Source organism: Erigeron canadensis, chromosome 7, assembly GCF_010389155.1.
Source record: "Erigeron canadensis isolate Cc75 chromosome 7, C_canadensis_v1, whole genome shotgun sequence".
NCBI classification, from domain to species: Eukaryota; Viridiplantae; Streptophyta; class Magnoliopsida; order Asterales; family Asteraceae; genus Erigeron; species Erigeron canadensis.
Window position 1 is genome coordinate 2145119 of NC_057767.1, and position 20237 is coordinate 2165355.

The 20237-nt window shown below is 36.8% G+C and overlaps 3 protein-coding genes and 1 non-coding gene across 6 annotated transcripts; 1 reads left to right on the forward strand and 3 right to left on the reverse strand.

The window, feature by feature from the left end:
• The first annotated feature begins 620 nt into the window (after positions 1 to 620).
• LOC122608140 (DNA-directed RNA polymerase II subunit RPB1) lies at positions 621 to 11136 on the forward strand. Its single transcript, XM_043781229.1, has 14 exons — positions 621 to 943; positions 1037 to 1300; positions 2010 to 2309; positions 2395 to 2553; positions 3099 to 3260; positions 3353 to 3573; positions 3663 to 3804; positions 4855 to 5190; positions 5581 to 5867; positions 5952 to 6210; positions 6906 to 9961; positions 10158 to 10229; positions 10377 to 10430; positions 10749 to 11136. The coding sequence occupies exons 1-14, from the start codon at positions 860 to 862 to the stop codon at positions 10849 to 10851; spliced, it is 5499 nt and encodes a 1832-aa protein (XP_043637164.1). The 5' UTR covers positions 621 to 859; the 3' UTR covers positions 10852 to 11136.
• A 451-nt stretch (positions 11137 to 11587) lies between these two features.
• Positions 11588 to 14959, reverse strand: LOC122607827 (adrenodoxin-like protein 1, mitochondrial). 2 transcript variants are annotated; one of them, XM_043780881.1, is made up of 8 exons: positions 14854 to 14959; positions 14464 to 14532; positions 13792 to 13853; positions 13627 to 13691; positions 13414 to 13520; positions 12174 to 12223; positions 12005 to 12087; positions 11588 to 11923 (listed from the first exon to the last, which is right to left on the reverse strand). In XM_043780881.1, the coding sequence occupies exons 2-8, from the start codon at positions 14522 to 14524 to the stop codon at positions 11809 to 11811; spliced, it is 543 nt and encodes a 180-aa protein (XP_043636816.1). In that variant the 5' UTR covers positions 14525 to 14532; positions 14854 to 14959; the 3' UTR covers positions 11588 to 11808. The 2 variants fall into 2 exon arrangements, with proteins under 2 accessions (XP_043636816.1, XP_043636817.1); XM_043780882.1 differs by lacking the exons at positions 14464 to 14532; positions 14854 to 14959 and adding an exon at positions 14024 to 14424.
• Positions 14960 to 14994: 35 nt separating this feature from the next.
• TRNAA-UGC lies at positions 14995 to 15067 on the reverse strand. Its single transcript has one exon. It is a non-coding gene; the product is annotated as a tRNA-Ala (tRNA).
• A 1353-nt stretch (positions 15068 to 16420) lies between these two features.
• On the reverse strand, positions 16421 to 18766 carry LOC122608055 (dnaJ homolog subfamily B member 6-like). 2 transcript variants are annotated; one of them, XM_043781138.1, is made up of 6 exons: positions 18527 to 18766; positions 18365 to 18452; positions 17999 to 18072; positions 17840 to 17911; positions 16884 to 17120; positions 16421 to 16763 (listed from the first exon to the last, which is right to left on the reverse strand). In XM_043781138.1, exons 1-6 carry the CDS (start codon positions 18638 to 18640, stop codon positions 16656 to 16658), a joined length of 693 nt encoding a protein of 230 aa, XP_043637073.1. In that variant the 5' UTR covers positions 18641 to 18766; the 3' UTR covers positions 16421 to 16655. The 2 variants fall into 2 exon arrangements, with proteins under 2 accessions (XP_043637073.1, XP_043637074.1); XM_043781139.1 differs by having other exon boundaries at positions 16421 to 16767; positions 18527 to 18763.
• Between the last annotated feature and the right edge of the window lie 1471 nt (positions 18767 to 20237).

Genomic DNA, 20237 nt, shown 5'->3' on the forward strand with positions numbered 1-20237 from the left:
AATATACGTTGAAAATTTATATATCCGTTAAATTAGATTATATAATAACGGTAAATATTATGAGAGAATACTCATACTCATGATATACAATCAACATTTTATTATAAAAACAGATTGTCAAGCTGTTAAATTCATGTTTAATAAAGATTTTAAGCATGATGTGTCAAAAGAAATGTTTGTCAGATGGAAAGCCTGCTTAGCTTCTTTTTTTTTTTCAATTTTATTTTAAGATATTATATAAGAAAAATGAGGATAATAGTTTTTCTGACTATCCAACTCATGAGTTTTTCCAAACAATGACAGTGATTCCACATTTGAGAGAAAGATGAAGCTATCCAAGTAAGAGTAGAAGTAGCCAACCCATAAATGGGAAAAAACCTATAATTGCACAACAAAGAAGGAGACAAAATCTTGCTTCCTCCTCGTCATCATTTTCAAAAGAAAATATATATGGAGAATTTAGGGAAGAATATATTTTGATTGTAAAAAAAAGAAAATTTTGAAATACCAGGGACCAAAAGTGTAGTTAGACAAAAGGTGAGAGTCGGTTAACAAAAGCCCAAACCGCGTGTATAAATAGATGACTTAAACAAGAAAAAAACATTATTGACACAAATCAATCAAAGCCAGCGGCTCTCATTCCTTCCGCTGCCCTATTTTTCAACATCATATAACAATAAAATAAATCTGATGATACAAACTGAACTACTTTTACTAGCCAATCAAAACCCTAATACTCTTTAACATCTTTTCAGTTCTGTTATTATACAAACAAAATCATATAATTTTTTTTCAATACCCTAATTCTTGTGAATTGATTTTTAGTGGTGCATATAAGATACACCAATAACAAATAAGAATGGATATACGGTTCCCGTATTCTCCGGCTGAAGTTTCAAAAGTCCGGCTTGTTCAATTCGGAATCCTTAGTCCAGATGAAATTGTAATTATTATTTCCCACTCTCTCTGTGTGTGTGTGCATATATATATATATATATATAAAGTAAATAATGATGATGAAATTGTTGTGGTGCAGAGGCAAATGTCAGTGGTGCATATAGAACACGGGGAAACCACGGAAAGAGGGAAACCGAAAGTAGCCGGATTGAGTGATCCGCGGCTTGGTACCATTGACAGGAAGCTTAAATGTGAAACTTGTATGGCTAATATGGCCGAATGCCCGGGTCATTTTGGTCATCTTGAGCTCGCCAAGCCCATGTTTCATATCGGTTTCATGAAGACCGTTCTCAGTATTATGCGTTGCGTTTGCTTCAATTGCTCCAAGATCCTCGCCGACGAGGTACTTACTGCACTCTTGCTTTACATACGTGTTTGCATTTTGGGCTTTGCTTTGATTACCAATATAGTGCTCACTTGCCTGATTTTGAATGTATTCTGTTACCTCCAAGATTTATATAGATTTATGTTTTGGACCAAAATACTACCCAGATACGTAAATTGTATCGAAAGTTAGATATGCTGAGCTATATATTTGGTTTAGTTGTGTATTTCCTGAGTTGGGCCGATTGTTTTGAGGAACAAATAAGGGTATGATATTATTGTCATTGTGCTGGATTTCAAATATACGTTTTTGTTATAGCTTTTACTAGATGTCCTCTCAGTTAGTTTTAGTGTAAATAGATTTGGCATACTAACGATTAGTATGTTATTTGAGTCTTGTTATATGTCAAGGGAAAAGATGATTAGAAAGTGAAGAGCTAAGCTATGTGCCTGTTACTGTAGTTTACTTGAAGAATTTGCTAAGAAAAATGATGCTTAGTAGAAAATTTCTTAGACATTTATTGTTTTAAAGATTGAAGATTCTGTATTTATTTCTGCATGTGTTGGACTCATGCTTAGTATGTTAACGCCTATGTGAATTTGATGGAAGCGGACAACTTTTGGAGACAAGATATTCTTACTGTTGTTGATACGTATGCGTTCTTCCACCTTTTAACTTTTTTCACAATTTTTCTTACATTGTCTCTTCTCTGTTTTTGTTTCTACAGGATGATCACAAATTCAAGCAAGCCCAGAAAATAAGAAATCCGAAGAATAGGCTTAAGAAAATCTTAGATGCATGCAAGAGCAAAGCTAAATGTGATGGGGGTGATGATATTGATTCTCAAAGCCAGGATACTGAGGAGCCGGTTAAAAAGAGACGAGGGGGTTGTGGGGCCCAGCAGCCAAAGATTAGTATTGATGGCATGAAAATGGTTGCAGAATACAAGCTTCAGAAGAAGAAAAGTGATGACACAGAACAGCTCCCAGAGCCAGCTGAAAGAAAGCAGCAGCTTTCTGCAGAAAGAGTATCATTATTGAACTCATTTTATTATACATATTCACATGGTGTTTCTTTGTTTGTAATGGCTCATAAGTGTTATCATTCTTCAGGTTCTGAGTGTATTAAAAAGAGTGAGTGACGAGGACTGTATGTTGTTGGGCTTGAACCCCAAGTATGCACGTCCAGATTGGATGATCCTGCAGGTCCTTCCAATACCACCTCCTCCAGTCAGACCATCTGTCATGATGGATACCTCAGCTCGGAGCGAGGCAAGTTTTCTGATTATGTGCCATGACCCTGATAATGTGGGATCTTCTTGATCCACATGATTTAACATCACTTTTTATAAAAATACCAAAAGTCGAAGAAATTATTGTGTCTTAGAAAACGTTTAAGCATGATCAATGCTTGGTAATGACTAAGAATGGGATAGGCTGGGATGGACCTGTGAGCCCTTTTGTCTATCTTCTTAAAAAGGGTTTGTGTCAAGTCTGGTTGCAGAAGTTATGATGACAATAATAATCAATGCGTTTCTATAAAGAGGTCGGTAGGTTGTATCGTACTACAGTTTGGGTAATTGCAGAATGATGTCTCAAAGTGGTCAGTAGGCGTTATAGTACTACAGTTTGGGTGATTGCAGAATGATTTGACTCGTTCTTAATCTATGTCAAACTTTTTAACCAATTAGATATAAAACGTACCTCAGAGTTACCTGATCATAAGTAAATTGGTAAAATACTAAAATTAGCCGTCTCTAGTTCAATACATCAGGGTTGACCCGATCGTAATTGTTTATCTTTTTATTTTTCATCAGGATGACTTAACTCATCAGCTGGCCATGATAATTAGACACAACGAGAATCTGAGGAAACAAGAAAGGAATGGTGCTCCTGCTCACATTATATCTGAATTTGCTCAGTTACTGCAGTTTCATGTTGCTACATATTTTGACAATGAGCTTCCGGGTCAGCCAAGGGTATGTATGCATTTGACACTAATTGTAAGCAGTTATACAGTGATTCTGGTACTGTTACATCTCTGTAACTTTGAATTCTGGCTGTCCCACAGGCTACACAACGATCAGGCCGTCCTATCAAATCCATATGCAGTAGGCTTAAGGCAAAGGAGGGCCGGATCAGAGGTAACCTGATGGGGAAGCGTGTTGATTTTTCAGCACGTACAGTCATCACTCCAGATCCAACCATCAATATTGATCAACTGGGGGTGCCATGGAGTATTGCTTTGAATCTTACTTATCCTGAAACAGTCACTCCTTATAACATAGAAAGGTATACTCTTTCTCTTAAATCATCATCTTATCCTTCTTCACCCCTTTTGACTTATGGTTGATGACTTTCACCTTGCATTTCTGCAATAGGCTGAAGGAGCTTGTTGAGTATGGTCCGCATCCCCCCCCTGGTAAAACGGGAGCCAAGTATATTATCCGGGAAGATGGTCAAAGGCTTGATCTTCGTTATTTGAAGAAAAGCAGTGATCACCATCTGGAGTTTGGTTACAAGGTATGTTATTAGGTACCTTTGTTGGATCTATGGTCTTAGCCTTGATAGAGAAATATGGTGGTTCCATCTTCTCTTCTAGTTGGGAGGTATTTGAATTTGAGCCATGGAATCTTATTATGGGGTTACAAAATCTGTGTTTAAAGCTTGGATGAACAAATTTTGGTTTTCATTGTCTGATGATTTGGTTTATTGTTGGTTTCATTCACTGCAACAGAACTCACTATCATCAAAGGTTATAATAAATATCACCTAATTAACCCCTTTTGTAACCTAATGTAACTTTTGCCACAAGACACGTCTTTTTTTTTTATCACAATTATTTTCTCTTTTGATTATAATGTATTTGTCATCTTAGATATCTAATTATCCGATTTTAGTTACTCTAATCACATAATCACTTTCAATCAAGGTTGGGGAACTTGCCACTCGGACTTGACTCAGAGAGGGGCGAGTCACGAGTTTTTGGCTACTCAGACTCGGCTTGGCTGGTACCCGGATTGGGTTTTTTATATATAAAATTAATAAATTTTGAAATCATATGCATTAGAAATATAGAAATACTATTGAAACTTCAAACTTGTTTATAAACATTAACATAATTATTCAAAGTTCAAACTTAATAGGTTAGAAACATAAGCATAATACTTCAAAGTTTGAAAATATTAAATTATTGGATAGATTAACTGAGCAACAGAAATATAGGTGACAAGCACAACAAATAACTTGGGAATAAAACAAGATTTAAGAGATAAAATGATAACCCGAGTAAAAGTTTGTTTTTAAAATATAAAACAAAATTTAAAAATAAAAATTGAATGAGTTGTCCATCTTTGACCGGAGTCTCCCAAGTTAGACCCGAGTTGGCGGAGTTTTGCTCGCTATGACTTGAGTTTTAGCCATTGACCAGGTTTGTAGTTTATGAACCGAGTCCGGGACTCGGCCGGGTTTGACAACCATCCTTTCAACACGACGACCTTTGTTCTTGTTCATAATTTAGTGTCCTCTACCTCATTTTTGATGAGCTATGCTGATAATCTTGTGATTTTACAGGTTGAGCGACACTTGAATGATGGAGATTTTGTGCTTTTTAATCGGCAGCCAAGTCTACATAAGATGTCCATTATGGGGCATAGGATTAAAATCATGCCATATTCCACCTTCCGGTTAAACCTATCGGTCACATCACCATATAATGCTGATTTTGATGGCGATGAAATGAACATGCACGTACCTCAATCATTTGAAACAAGAGCAGAAGTCCTGGAGTTGATGATGGTACCTAAATGTATTGTCTCACCTCAAGCAAATCGGCCTGTCATGGGTATTGTGCAGGATTCACTTTTAGGTTGCCGTAAAATCACCAAGAGAGATACCTTCATTGAAAAGGTGATTATCACAACTCATTTTTATTATAATAACTTAATTTTTGTTGCAAGCTGGTGCAGTATTTTGTATGAAAGAAGAAAGGAAGAACGGACCAATTTGTTGGAATGATTAAAAGTATTTTGTTCTTTTGAAGGAATGAAATTTACGTAACCGTTACTCAAGGAATGTGATTCCTTCTATTTCGCTAATCCTCATTTCATGGGCAAGAGCCTTTTGTTTTTTCATTCCATAATGTAGTAGAATGTGAACTCACAGTATATATTGTGAAATGCATAAAAAGTGATGTACTTGAATGGCCATTCCATTCAGTAACTTTTCCATTCTTTTTCTTTTTCATACCTTTCCATTGTCATGGTATAATCAGTGATTTAATTGTCTCCATGGATGCAGGATGTTTTCATGAACATATTGATGTGGTGGGAGGATTTTGATGGAAAAGTACCAACGCCTACAATTTTGAAACCTAGACCTCTATGGACAGGAAAACAAGTTTTCAATCTCATCATCCCAAAGCAGATAAATCTTATCAGGACAGCTGCTTGGCATTCAGAAACTGAAACTGGACATCTAACGCCCGGTGACACTCAAGTTCGAATTGAGAAGGGAGAGGTTATCACCGGTACTCTTTGCAAGAAAACCCTCGGTGCATCTACTGGAAGTCTTATACATGTCATCTGGTGTGTGTTTCTCTTGTGCTATCATTCATTTTATGGTAATAGCTGTAGTTGGCAATTCTGTGATCAATGATTGTTATGTTACAGGGAGGAGGTTGGTCCAGATGCTGCTCGTAAGTTTCTTGGACATACCCAGTGGCTTGTTAACTACTGGCTTTTGCAACAAGGGTTCAGCATTGGGATTGGAGACACGATTGCTGATGCATCCACTATGGAAACTATTAATGAAACTATTTCGAAAGCCAAGAATGAGGTGAAAGAACTTATTAGGGCCGCACAAGATAAACAGTTGGAGGCAGAGCCTGGTCGGACAATGATGGAGTCATTTGAAAACAGAGTGAATCAGGTACCTGGATATGCTTTTGATCGTGAAAGTTGGGGATGGGTATATCGCCTAATGTGCAGGGTAGACTGGATTGTGCTTTATATCATTTGGGTAAAATATGTCATATTAAAAATGCCTACGGGTGCAAGCTGCCAAACACATGTTAATGGTTACAGCCTCTTGAGTTCTGAACTGTTATTTATAAGATTTAAAATTGCTATTTAATTATATTATACTTTATACTTATATTATATTATACTTTATACTATAAAAAGAATAGCATTTTATTTTTGGAAGTGTTGAAAATATGTAATATTTTCACTTAGCACCCCTTAAAATATTTTAATATACACTATCTCTTTTAACATTAATGGTTAAATTACACTATCAATCCTTTATCTTTAAAAATATCTCCATTAAACCTTTACATCAATTATCTACACCAAATCGACGCCACCTCCACCACCAACAGTCACTGCCACGACCACCGCCACATTTGCGTGGGAGTAAATGATTAAGATTGTGACCATTTTCTCTTGTAATCATGGAACACATCAGTTAGTTAATTGGGAATACTTTTAAGAACCAGAGATGAACTCATAAAAGTCTTTTCTTAAGTCTCTTTCTAGCAAGAGGTTTTAAAAGAAGTGTTTGTGGGTCGGTCCAACCTAAACCAAAAAAGATTATTAGCTATATTAACAAGATGATGTTTGCAGGTGCTGAACAAGGCTCGTGATGATGCTGGAAGTAGCGCCCAGAGAAGTTTATCAGAGAGCAACAATCTTAAGGCTATGGTCACGGCAGGTTCAAAAGGAAGTTTCATCAATATATCACAAATGACTGCTTGTGTGGGACAACAGAACGTTGAGGGTAAGCGAATACCTTATGGCTTCATAGATCGGACTCTTCCTCATTTCACAAAAGATGATTATGGACCCGAAAGTCGTGGGTTTGTGGAGAATTCTTATCTACGAGGGCTGACACCACAAGAATTCTTTTTCCATGCCATGGGAGGTAGAGAAGGTCTCATTGATACTGCAGTAAAAACATCTGAAACTGGCTATATTCAAAGGCGGTTGGTAAAAGCTATGGAAGATATTATGGTGAAGTATGATGGTACGGTGAGGAATTCTTTGGGAGATGTTATCCAGTTTCTCTATGGGGAAGATGGCATGGATGCAGTTTGGATTGAAAGTCAGAAACTCGATTCGTTAAAAATTAAAAAAAGGGAGTTTGACCGGCTTTTTAAATACGAGATCGATGATGATAATTGGAATCCGAGTTACATGCTTCCAGATCATGTCGAGGATTTAAAAACTATTCGGGAATTCCGTAATGTGTTTGATGCTGAAGTACAAAAACTCGAAGCTGATCGAGTCCAACTTGGAACTGAGATTGCTACCACGGGTGATAATTCATGGCCGATGCCTGTTAACCTCAAACGACTTATATGGAATGCACAGAAGACCTTTAAGGTTGACTTGAGACGTCCCTCGGATATGCATCCAATGGAAATCGTGGAAGCAGTTGATAAGCTTCAAGAACGGTTGCGTGTTGTTCCCGGTGATGATTTGTTGAGTATCGAAGCTCAAAAGAATGCAACTCTGTTCTTTAACATCCTCCTTCGTAGCACTTTTGCTAGCAAGCGGGTGTTGAGTGAGTACAGACTTACACGTGAAGCGTTTGAGTGGGTTATCGGTGAGATAGAGTCAAGGTTTTTACAGTCGCTCGTTGCACCGGGAGAAATGATTGGATGTGTAGCAGCACAGTCGATTGGTGAGCCAGCCACGCAGATGACTCTAAACACTTTCCATTATGCTGGTGTGAGTGCCAAAAATGTGACTCTTGGTGTACCCCGATTGAGAGAGATTATTAATGTTGCTAAAAATATCAAAACCCCTTCATTGTCTGTGTATTTGAAGCCTGAGGTCAGCAAGACAAAAGATCGGGCCAAGAATGTTCAGTGTGCGTTAGAATACACGACACTTCGCAGTGTGACTCAAGCTACTGAAGTATGGTATGACCCGGATCCCATGAGTACAATCATCGAAGAGGATGTGGACTTTGTCAAATCATACTATGAAATGCCTGATGAAGAAATTGATCCTGATAAAATATCTCCATGGTTACTCCGTATCGAGTTAAATCGGGAAATGATGGTTGATAAAAAGTTGAGCATGGCGGATATTGCAGAGAAGATTAATCTCGAGTTCGATGATGATTTAACATGTATATTCAATGATGACAATGCCGAGAAGTTGATTCTACGAATACGTATCATGAATGATGAGGCCCCGAAAGGCGAATTGCAAGATGAATCAGCTGAAGATGATGTGTTCCTGAAGAAAATTGAGAGTAATATGCTAACAGAAATGGCCCTACGTGGCATTCCTGATATTAACAAGGTGTTCATAAAATCGGGAAAAGTCAACAAGTTCGATGAGAATGAAGGATTTAAGCCTGAAGTTGAATGGATGCTTGATACTGAAGGTGTGAACCTTTTGGCTGTAATGACTCATGAGGATGTTGATGCCTTGAGAACGACCAGTAATCATTTGATTGAAGTAATTGAGGTGTTGGGGATCGAAGCGGTTAGGAGGTCCTTACTGGATGAGCTCCGTGTGGTCATCTCTTTTGATGGTTCTTATGTTAACTATCGGCATTTGGCTATACTATGTGATACTATGACATATCGTGGTCATCTTATGGCCATAACACGTCACGGGATCAATAGGAATGATACCGGGCCAATGATGAGATGCTCCTTCGAAGAAACGGTTGATATTCTTCTTGATGCGGCTGTATACGCAGAAACAGATTTCCTGAGGGGAGTGACCGAAAACATAATGCTGGGACAACTTGCTCCCATAGGGACGGGGGACTGTGGTTTGTTGCTAAATGAGGCAATGCTACAACAGGCTATAGATGTTCAGCTACCTAGCTATATCGATGGTCTTGACATTGGGATGACACCTGGCAGATCACCCATTACTCCTTTCCATGATGGTTCAATGTCGCCTACCAGTTACCTTTTCAGCCCAAATCTACGATTATCACCAATCAGCAACAATGCACAATTTTCCCCTTATGTTGGTGGGATAGGCTTTTCTCCCGCATCTTCACCTGGGTACAGTCCATCGTCTCCAGGTTATAGCCCGTCATCTCCTGGCTATAGCCCGACTTCACCTGGCTATAGCCCAACCTCACCTGGTTATAGCCCTACGTCGCCTGGCTATAGCCCTACATCACCGACGTACAGTCCAAGCTCGCCGGGTTACAGTCCAACCAGTCCTACCTACTCGCCCACATCACCAAGCTACTCACCCACCTCACCTAGCTACTCACCCACCTCTCCCAGCTACTCCCCAACCTCACCCAGTTATTCTCCTACTTCGCCTAGTTACAGCCCAACATCTCCTGCCTACAGCCCAACATCACCGGCATACAGCCCAACATCACCAGCATACAGCCCAACCTCGCCATCTTATAGCCCAACCTCGCCATCCTACAGCCCCACCTCCCCGTCTTATAGCCCAACGTCTCCATCTTACAGCCCAACCTCGCCATCCTATAGCCCGACGTCGCCTGCCTATAGCCCTACATCCCCTGGGTATAGCCCGACTTCACCGAGCTATAGTCCCACCTCACCTAGCTACAGTCCGACTTCACCAAGCTATAATCCATCATCGGCCAAGTACAGCCCATCTCTGGCTTATTCCCCTAGCAGTCCAAGGCCTTCTAGCCCGTATAGCCCTACATCACCCAATTATAGGTGCGGATGTCCATCTCTTATTTATAAAGTTCACTGCTTGGTCTCATACTTAATAATTATGAAAGCTTCTATTTACTTTTCTCTTGTATATTGTTGATTTGGAATTTTACCACTGTCTCTTTTATGAGCTTATGGGGAATAGCTGGTGGTTCTTACTCCATTATCATTTTTGATGATGTGAATTTTCTTATTGCAGCCCCACCTCACCATCGTATTCTCCTACCTCTCCTTCCTACTCTCCCTCAAGCCCTACATACAGTCCCAGCAGGTACATCCATTTATATTGAAACTCAAAAAGAGGTTAATATGCTCCATTGTAGAGCCCTATGGCAATTGACCTGATGTAATTTGTCAATCCTTCGATGTGTATTCACACTAGTATTGTGACTTTGATATATTTTTTGTGTTTCTTCAGTCCTTACTCATCTGGCGTGGCTCCTGAGTACAGCCCTAGCTCACCGCAGTATAGGTACATTCTCAACTCATATTTTGGGTTCCATTTGGTTCATGGCAACCCTCACACATTTTGAATTATACTTGATGAACCCTCGGGTTTTGAAAAACACGACTCAGATTGTGAACATTTTCTCTGATGTGAGTAGCCGTACTGGAATTTTTCTACCGGACACACCACTTTCTGGTTTACAAGTTCTATTTTCTTTAATAGATAGCTTTTTTGGCATTCATCATTAGTAGTAAACACATTTTAGATGAAATGTTGCATTTTTGATATGGTTATGCTGATTCCCGGTACTTCTTTTCATCTTGTTAATGAATTTTTTTTCAGTCCAAGTGCTGGGTACTCGCCTAGTGCGCCTGGGTATTCGCCTTCATCAACCAGCCAGTATACTCCTTCAATGAGCAACAAGGATGATGGTTCGAGGCCTTAATCTGGATTTTGGACAATTTATCAGAAGAAAGCTCTTACTTTCTGTAATCATCCTTTAACAAAATATTTGAGGTGTATGATATGGTTTTGGGAGGATTTGGACTCTTGAACTTTGTTTGGTATTTTTGTGAACCAGACTACTGTTGTTTTGACCAATTTTAGGACTGGTTTGTTTGTTGTTCCATCATCCAGATAAAGTCAATTTGTCTGCTATATGCTGTACTATCTTCATGTAAAATCCAAATTCGCGTAGCCATTATTAATTAATCCAAATGGTTCGTCAAAATCCTTAGAAGTTCGACTGTTGGTCTTATTGAGCTCGTAGTCTATCAGCAAGCTTGTGTTGCCCGAGGCTTTTAGTTTCATTTTTCAGTTTTAGTTTCATCCCCTCCACCACTCTTGCTGCATGCAATCTACCAATATACTAATACAGTCCAACATCATCACCCAAACCACATCAAGCTCATAATCCATTTTGTCCGTTACGTTCACAACCCTCATTGTCCATTTGAGCTCTCATATTGACCATAATCAGAAAATACATAAACGTACAAAGGTACGTCTGATAATCCCAAAAATCATTAATGAATGTTGTGATCAGAAGGTGAGCTGTTGGGACAAGCCTTTAGAAATCTCTTTGGTACAATCATTGCAACATATGTGAAAACAGACATTGTTCTTTCTGAAAAACATATACAGCATTATACATGTTCATAGCTTTGCCATGTTGAGATAAATTTCAAAGTCAGCAATCTCATAATTTATGAGTCCCGTAGCTTGGTCCATTATGATATAGGCTATATAAGCAAATGATATAAACTACAACGAATATAATATTAGCTACCGCACTTACTCCTACAGGGACTATGACCGCAAAATTGGAAATGGTAACAAAAGTAAATATTGTAATCTTGGCTCTTCACCTTTACACTCGAAACCCTCTCTTTTAAATGTGTTTCTAATGTGGCTTTGGTTTGTAACCATCAACAGCAAAGTTTCTAGTAGCAGCAGGGAGAGCAAGGCGAAGTCCATCAAGGTCAGGTTTTGCAATTACTTGACAACCCAAACGTGACCTGCACTTAACAAACCTTGTATGAGATTTTAACCGTATATACCGGAAGTAAACTGATGGTGTGAAATTGAAAATGACATACGTTTCTGTGAGCCCAAAAGCAAGGTCTAGCATGTCATTTTCCTCATCTGTTGGGTCTTCGAGCTTATTATACTGCTCGATATCCTGATCAATGACAATAACATTTAGCCAACTTTTAAAACAATTTTGTGTTCTCTAAACCTACATTTATAATAATATTAATAGCATACCATCACGATCACGTGGCAGGTGGAACAAGCAAGTGACCCTTCACATGCTCCTGCAATCAGATCTAAATTTATGAACTTATGAAACAAGAGTTGATTCCTGACTCTTTATGACAGGAAATTATATTAGTAGAGAGTGATATCTAGCATTAAGATGTAAATTGTTCTTAATAGGGTAAATTGCACAAAAAGGTATCCAAGTTTGTTAGTTTTTAAATTTAAGGCATTTAACTTTTTTTTGATCACTAAAAAGTATCCAAGTTTGTTAATTTTTAAATTTAAGGTATTCAAATTTTTCAAAACATAAAATTAGAACTTTTTCTGGACATTTTTTAACGGCGGTTTTCGTTAACTTTTCGTACATGAAGGGACCACTAAGATGTTCAAAACTATCCCTATCCGAACCCATAATTCGATCTGATTTTATTCTAAAACTCAAATATCTGAAGTCTTAGATATCCGAACTTCATATATTCAACCTTTTGGATTCAGATTCGGGTAATGAAATCCATAATCCGAAAATTTAGACATCTGACTTCAAAATTCCTCGGGAACTACCACTTTTTTTTTCATCCACCGACACATGAATAAATAAATCGTCAATGAAAAATAAAAGAGGATATCTAAAACTTAAATTTAATAAAGTCGAAATTTTTAAAATTTCGGTACTAAAAATCAAAATAGTTTATTCCAGAAATCGAATATTCGAGGTTTGGATATCCGAGATTTTGGATATAAGAATTTTTGGATAAAATCGGATCAAATTACGGGTTCGGATATAGATAGTTTTGAACACCCTATTGGTTCCGCCATATACAAAAATTCAACAAAAATCGCAGTTAAAAAATGTCAAAAAAAAAAAGATTATAATTTTATGTTTTGAAAGGTTGGATACCTTTAATTGATAAAAAAAAAAAAGTTCAATACTTCAAATTTAAAAATTAACAAACTTGGATACCTTTTTGTGCAATTTACCCTTCTTAATACTATTGATACAATGAAGGGCTTTATATAGCCAATGTACAATACACAAATATGGAAAGAATACTAAATCTAAGACATAACTTGATGGACAAGAATATAATTAACAAATATACATAGTTTCCTTATTACGCCCCCGCAAGATGGCTGGCTGACCCGTCAGGGAAGCCTATCTTGGACTTGAACTCGAAAATGAAATATTGGGAAAAGCAAAACAAAAAGTGCAACAAAATTGGATTAAAATACGACTTTGTATATTTACCTTCAAGCTCTATGTCGTTTTGATGGGCTGCTTCTAGCATAGACATTCCGACGGGAACTTTGATCTGGGTCTCCTCTCCATCTTTGTCAACAAATGTCACAGAGATCCTGAACATTTCATAAAGTTTTAATCAGAAGTTCAGTTAAACTTTACTTCACACGTTCACTACTATAAAAGCTAATGAATGATAACATCGTAGAAGTTTATGCTCACTTTTGATCATCTTCATTCCCTCCATCTGCACTGCCAGTAGCTGTGGTGGAGAACAATGCACGGCCCTATTAAAAACGATTTGAGTTAAGAAGCATTGGAGTGACATCAACTCGATTTCACAGTCAAAAACAATTATTAATTTGAAATACAAAGATTCTGAACTACCTGATCATACAGTTTCCATGGTCTATCTGTTGGTGTGGATGTGGGTTTTGAAAAGCGATAAACTGTGAGGAAATTGAGACAGGATTACAAAATGGTTCCACTTCAAGGGTACAACATTAAAATTAACATAGATTAAAAGTGAAAAGAATTGAAGTAAAGAGGTCCATCAACGTGCAAACAAGTAGACGAAATGTGATATTGTTACACTGCATCAGTTGAGGGAATCACTAGCCTGAAATAATTTGCATATTTGATTCTCTATCCTTTTCTTGATCTGTCTTTTTGGTGGAGACAACGGGTGGCAAAAGTATATTCACATAAAAAAGATATGCACAGGGTAAGATACTTTCTTGCTGGGGGTCCTAATTATAAGCAAAGATAACGTTATCATACTATCGAATGATATATGTTTGGATGTAGACTGTCGGGTACCTCATAACATGAATTAAAATCTTATGCAGGTAGAAGGGGTTTGAAATGATTTACTAGTATTTTCTATCGAGGCCAAACTGTAACCAACGCGGAATACACTACAGCTGACAAAACACATACATACAACTAAGTCATGTTTCTTTACCTGCTATCTAATGCCCCCCACTACATACACTTGCATATGCCAACAAACAGACAATCATTTGTATAACATAAAAGGGAAAGAGGAGAAACCAGAACCTTTGGACAATGAGGCTTTGATAGCTTGAGCTCCAAGTTGCAAAGATTTACAAGAGAACATGACGATATCTATATTATCACACAACAAACCCAACCTCTAAATTAACAATTAAAATCAAAAAAGAAAGAGAGAATTGCATTAAATTAGTCCCAAGTATACGAAAGATTGAATCTTTATATGAGAACTGATGATGAAAAAACAAGAAAGTGAAAACCCAAATCATATCATCAAACAGTTGTAAGAAACAATTGATCAAACAGTTGGTGGGCAATCATTTCATCATAATAGAAAGTTAAATTTTTTGATTAAAGTAAAGAGCAAGATTATGAGATGATATCTGATAGATGGTAAAAAAGATGACAGACATAATAAGAGAAAGAAAAACGAACCTTGAAAATCACAGTAAGTTGGTAAGTTTTGGGTGTCAGCAAAAGAGTTTTTGTGGAGTCTTTTTTTCTGTGCTCGATCAGCCGAACCGACGACGACCTAATCAATCAATCAAACAATTTTTAAAAAATGGTAGAATGAAATGGAGATGCGGGGTATCGAACCCCGTACCTCTCGCATGCAAAGCGAGCGCTCTACCATGTGAGCTACATCCCCATCCAATTTTTTTCTTTTGTTTTTTAATATATTACTTATTCTTTCGTTCCTATAATAAGATACACAAAATATATATTTTTGCTGACTTGAAAAGTGAGTACATTTCAATGTTTCATCATCTATTCTATTTATAGATATGTCATCAAAATGATATAATACATACTATGAATAAAAGATTCAAATTATCCAAAAATCCTATATATGTATACAGCCTGCACCCAAACTTACGACAATAAATAGAATCACAAACTTAATTAATTAGCTGATCAATGAGGTTAACAAGAACGTACATACAGGAAATAACATACATTTTGTTTTGAAAGGTGAATTTCGTTTGAATCTTCGTGTCACGATTCAACAGCGAGAGGTCTAGCATACGTTGTCTTAACTGGGTCCGCGCTAGAGAGCTCCCTCGAAGTAGAATTGTCTGTTTCAGATACCCAATGGGGGAAAACCCCCTACCAATCCGCCTGAAGGCACGACGATTAATTGGGGTAATTCTGTCACCTCAGACTTGAACCTAGGTATATCCAAGCCAAGCTTTCATAGAACGACTACTTATATCTCAAAGTTAGTTAAATGGAGAAATCACATACATAAGTAGCATTACATAGCACAACTAATAAGAACTTATTTGCTTCTTTTTTTTTTCTTTTTATAATATGTTTCAAGTTCGAAACCTTCTTGGTAAATATTTTGAGAGCAATTAAATTATTTGTTAAAATTAAATGACTATAGGAATATGTAGTGTCAGCTGTGATGCAAGGCAATAAGGGCATAAGCTTTGAGCCTCGTTTATGTAAGAGCCAAGTATATGATTTTTGACATTTTATAGCTTTAAGTTTGATGAGCTTTATTATTTTAAGCCTGAACACAAAGTTTTAACAACATAGCATGTATGAGTTTGTATAACAAAGACATGTAACTGAAAAATCAACAAATGTCAGCTTAAACTTTTATAATTTTCCGTTTAAAAATGACACCCGCCGTTTACAAAAATTACTTTTACATTAATAACCACAATGCTACCGCTAGTCCGCTACCGTTGCCGCCACTACCAACACCACCTTTCGTCACCGCCATCCCAGTTGTGCGGGTCTCTCTAAAGTAGATAATAAGAAGGACAAGACAAAATGACCCACTTTAATCACACCATGAATATTGAATAACATCATGGACCATAAGCATACCCGTGCTCCAAAAAGAAACTTGCAACTGTTTTGTTCATATATAAGCCCAATAACAACACACTAACAAAAATAGGAAGAAGAATGCTAGTAGGATGTTTTTAAAGTTATGACAATGATGTTGTCGCCATAAAAATATTGAAATATTAATAAATATACTAGTAAATAATACAATCTTTGTAATATTATTATCGAAGATTTTTTTTCAACAACAAATATACATTTGACTCATCTTTTGCTATTGTTTTGTGCCTTACAAAAAACGAAGATTGGAGCCGTTCAATTAGCTGATACATTCGGTGAACATCTAAAACTAAATCCAGGTTTGGTTCCAAATGATGCTCCTTTGAGCTTTAACCAGCTTTCAATTTCATTCAAGCAATTAATTAATTAAGCTGGGATTAATTACTCCCAAATCCAAAATCAACGATGCCCCTTTCTCGAAGAGGAAGAAGACCCCTTTCGAGCATTCCTACTGCTACCTCCTCTTCCAGGGGACAACCCGCCGCCTGTCTTCAAACACGTACCCAAAAACAACTTAAATTGTTAGATGATCATGACATGGTCAAAATAACTCAGAGTACTTTTAAATTAATATGAAAGCATGATTAAGATATTGGTGTACTAACCCCTATGCAAAATCCTCGAAAAGGATCTGGTTCTCCAGGGGTGGGTTTGGTGTTAGATGACATCTCTGAGGAAGCTCGTTTGTTGGAGGCCGAGTAGCTTTCGCCGGAGCTAGAAAACAAGGACGAATAAGAAGCCGTGCTTCCTGTTTGAGAAGATGAACTAAGCGAATCGATGTCACTTTGAAACATTTCCTCGAACAAATCCTTAAGTTCCGCAAAAGTCTCCTCTCCATTTTCCTGTTAAAACCGGCCATATATAATCATCACGTACTAATTAATTACGTCATCATCATATATTTATGACTATATATGTATATAATTAATTTCCAAAATAAGGTTGTAAAAAGCAAGTGTCTCTAATGTCGATCCATAGATTAGTTGCATTTCATGAGGGTCTACTAGAAGACTCTACTTTGAGCTTGTTTGGACCACAATAATAGATATTCGATGGATACAATCCAAGTTGCATTAAGCATACATACTTTTGAGTTGAAACATCAGGAGTCAAAGGGGCCTACAAGTTGGACTATCAATGGCTAAAAGGTACTGTATATACCACTTGCCTAATTAGACCCCAAATAAAAGAGCTAAATCTCACCACCAAACATCAGGAGCAACTTCCACAATAGTAGTCATGTATATGATCTTTGCGCAACGCACGCAACGATTTGTACGTCCTAGTTGCACTTGAACCTTAACTATGTGACCATTAATTAATTATCAGTATTAATTGGTTGTGATTTCAGAGAGGTAGCTAGGTTTAACTCTTAGCAAATTGTATGTAACAGATTCATGAATAAAAATACCCCCGGTCCGGTCCGTTTGTCCAACAAGAGATTGAAATTTTAAGCATCGATACAACACTGATCCCGGCCGGCCAGTTGTGAAAAGAATAGATAAATATATACTAGTGTAATAATTAAAGGCCAATTAAGGAAAGTAAAAAACAAACTAACAGCAGCAGCAGCAGGAGGAGGTTTGTTTTGACTCATCATCACCGCCATTTCGTTCAAGAAGTCAGCCATCCCCTGTTTCAAGTTTCATTCAATTCACCACCACAAAAAGGCAGTATTCATTCATTACATATATATAATAATAATAATGGTAGTACTTACATTTTCATCATCATCATCATCAGTGTCATAAACTCCTACATCGTACAGAAATCTTTTGTTCGCATTCGAAAGTACTATATGAGAAGGCGGGCACAAACACAAAAACAATTGAGATTCGGTCCCCTTAATTATGAAATTCAATCTATCTATGTTTTTATAATTAAATTAAGAGAATTGAAACAATATTGCGAGTATTAATTATCTCTAAACAATAATGGTTACTGTAATTAATTAAAAGTAAAGTTTCAATAAGATAGCATGTTCATGATTCATAATAATAATGTTCCAAATACAAATCATACTGATAGATATAAATTACATACTGATCAAGTATATAGTCATAAAAAGTAGTAGGCCGGTGAGTACCAGAATAGGCTTCTTGTATTGTTTGGAACTTGTTCTTTGCCGCCTCCACATTCTTCCCCAATGCCGACCAACGATCTGGATGCCATCTCTGCAAAAATATACATGAGTATGTACCGTACGTTATATATCAAAAATAATACGAGTAAATAAAAAAATTGTAACCAGAGCAAGCTTCTTGTAAGCATTCTTGAGGTCTGCATCAGAGCATCCTTTTTCCAGTCCCAAAACTTGATAAAAATCCATACTTTCTTCTTCTTCGTTATTCTTTCCACCCATAATTTCTATTTTCAATTCAAATACCACCCGCCCGCCCAGTTCTTTATTTATCTTTTTCCTTAATCTAATTTCAATGTCGACAAATTTAATTATTTGTTTCAGAGTAAATGAAAGCCCAATTAACTCTTGAATTGAAGATATATATATATAGATAGATATAGATGGTTTCGAATTCTTAAAAAAAATAAGAGCTTTTTTAATTTGACCATGAATGAAAAGTGGTGATATGATCAGATGAACCCCACCACCCATAAATAAATAAACATAAAAATGAACGATAAAAAGGCGTCTGGTACCCTGACCATTATTTTGGTAACCCGACCAGATTATTAATGATAGGAGCCTGTTTTTTTACTTTATTATATATACCATTATAAACATATACCAAAAAGTATGGTTGGGATACTAGGGGTGAATAAAAATCCTAATTAAGTTGGGTCTTAATTAAGGGAAATGCGTCCGATTCTCATCTCATGCAAAGGTTGGAGGATCTTTTCTACCATTTAGGTAGAAACTGGAAGTAGCCTCTCTACTTAGGTAGAGGTAAGGTCTGCCTATATCTTAACCTCTCTCATACACCGTCGAGGTATTGGGACTCAAAACCCGTGGAAGGCGGCACTGAGCAGTTACTTACTTTTTTCTTAATTAAGGGAAATGCTAAATACAACTTGTATTGAACGTGCATAAAAAAACTTGTACATCTTATACATTTTCATGATAAATGTACAAACAATTTATGCACTTTAAACATAGCGAGTTATATTTAGCAAACCCCTTAATTAATATGAATGCCGCAAGAACCATCGAGAAACCAAAAGCTAAAAAAAGTACTACTCGTATTATATGCTTCATTTCATTTAATTTAATTATATGTGTGTGTGTCTAGTTGCAGCGGCAGATCGAGTGTACGTAAAGTAAAGGAGGGCTGTTGGATTAGAATTTAGAATACAACATACGCCATGGATGGACGGTGTGCATCCACTGTTGAATGTTCAAGATATTTTGTGTGTGTGTTTGTGTGTGTGGGGTAGGGTACTTTTTAATTTTGCTCATCTCCAGAAACTTCTTTGTTTTTAAGTTCCTTTAACTACTATCATTATGTGTGTCGAAACAATAAAATTAATAATTAATAATAATAAAAATAAACAAGAGGGGTTAGGCCCATTTTTAGAAAGCGATTGACATGAATGCTTTGATTCCTAGGTTGACAAGGACCGTCGTATGCTTTCATTTTTATCTTTCCTGTTTAAGCCAAAGCCATTGTTCGGGGCATGCTATTGATACTATTTTTCATCTATTGACATTTTTCAGAAGAGGCAAAATTTTGAGGGCAAAAGGGGTGAAATTTGTCCCTTCTGACATTGATGTGACATGTACACAAAAGTAAACCAAAAGGACGATGTGACTACTTCTTTCCCTTTTTTTTTTTTTACCTTTGTTTATTTATCATTTATCTTATAAAATGCATACTTCAAAACTATTTTTATATAAAAATAAATATAGAATGTATAAAAATATCTTAAATTTATAAAAAAAAAATTATGTATATTTATGTAACTTAGATCTAATCTCTACCAATATATATTAGCAAGGTACC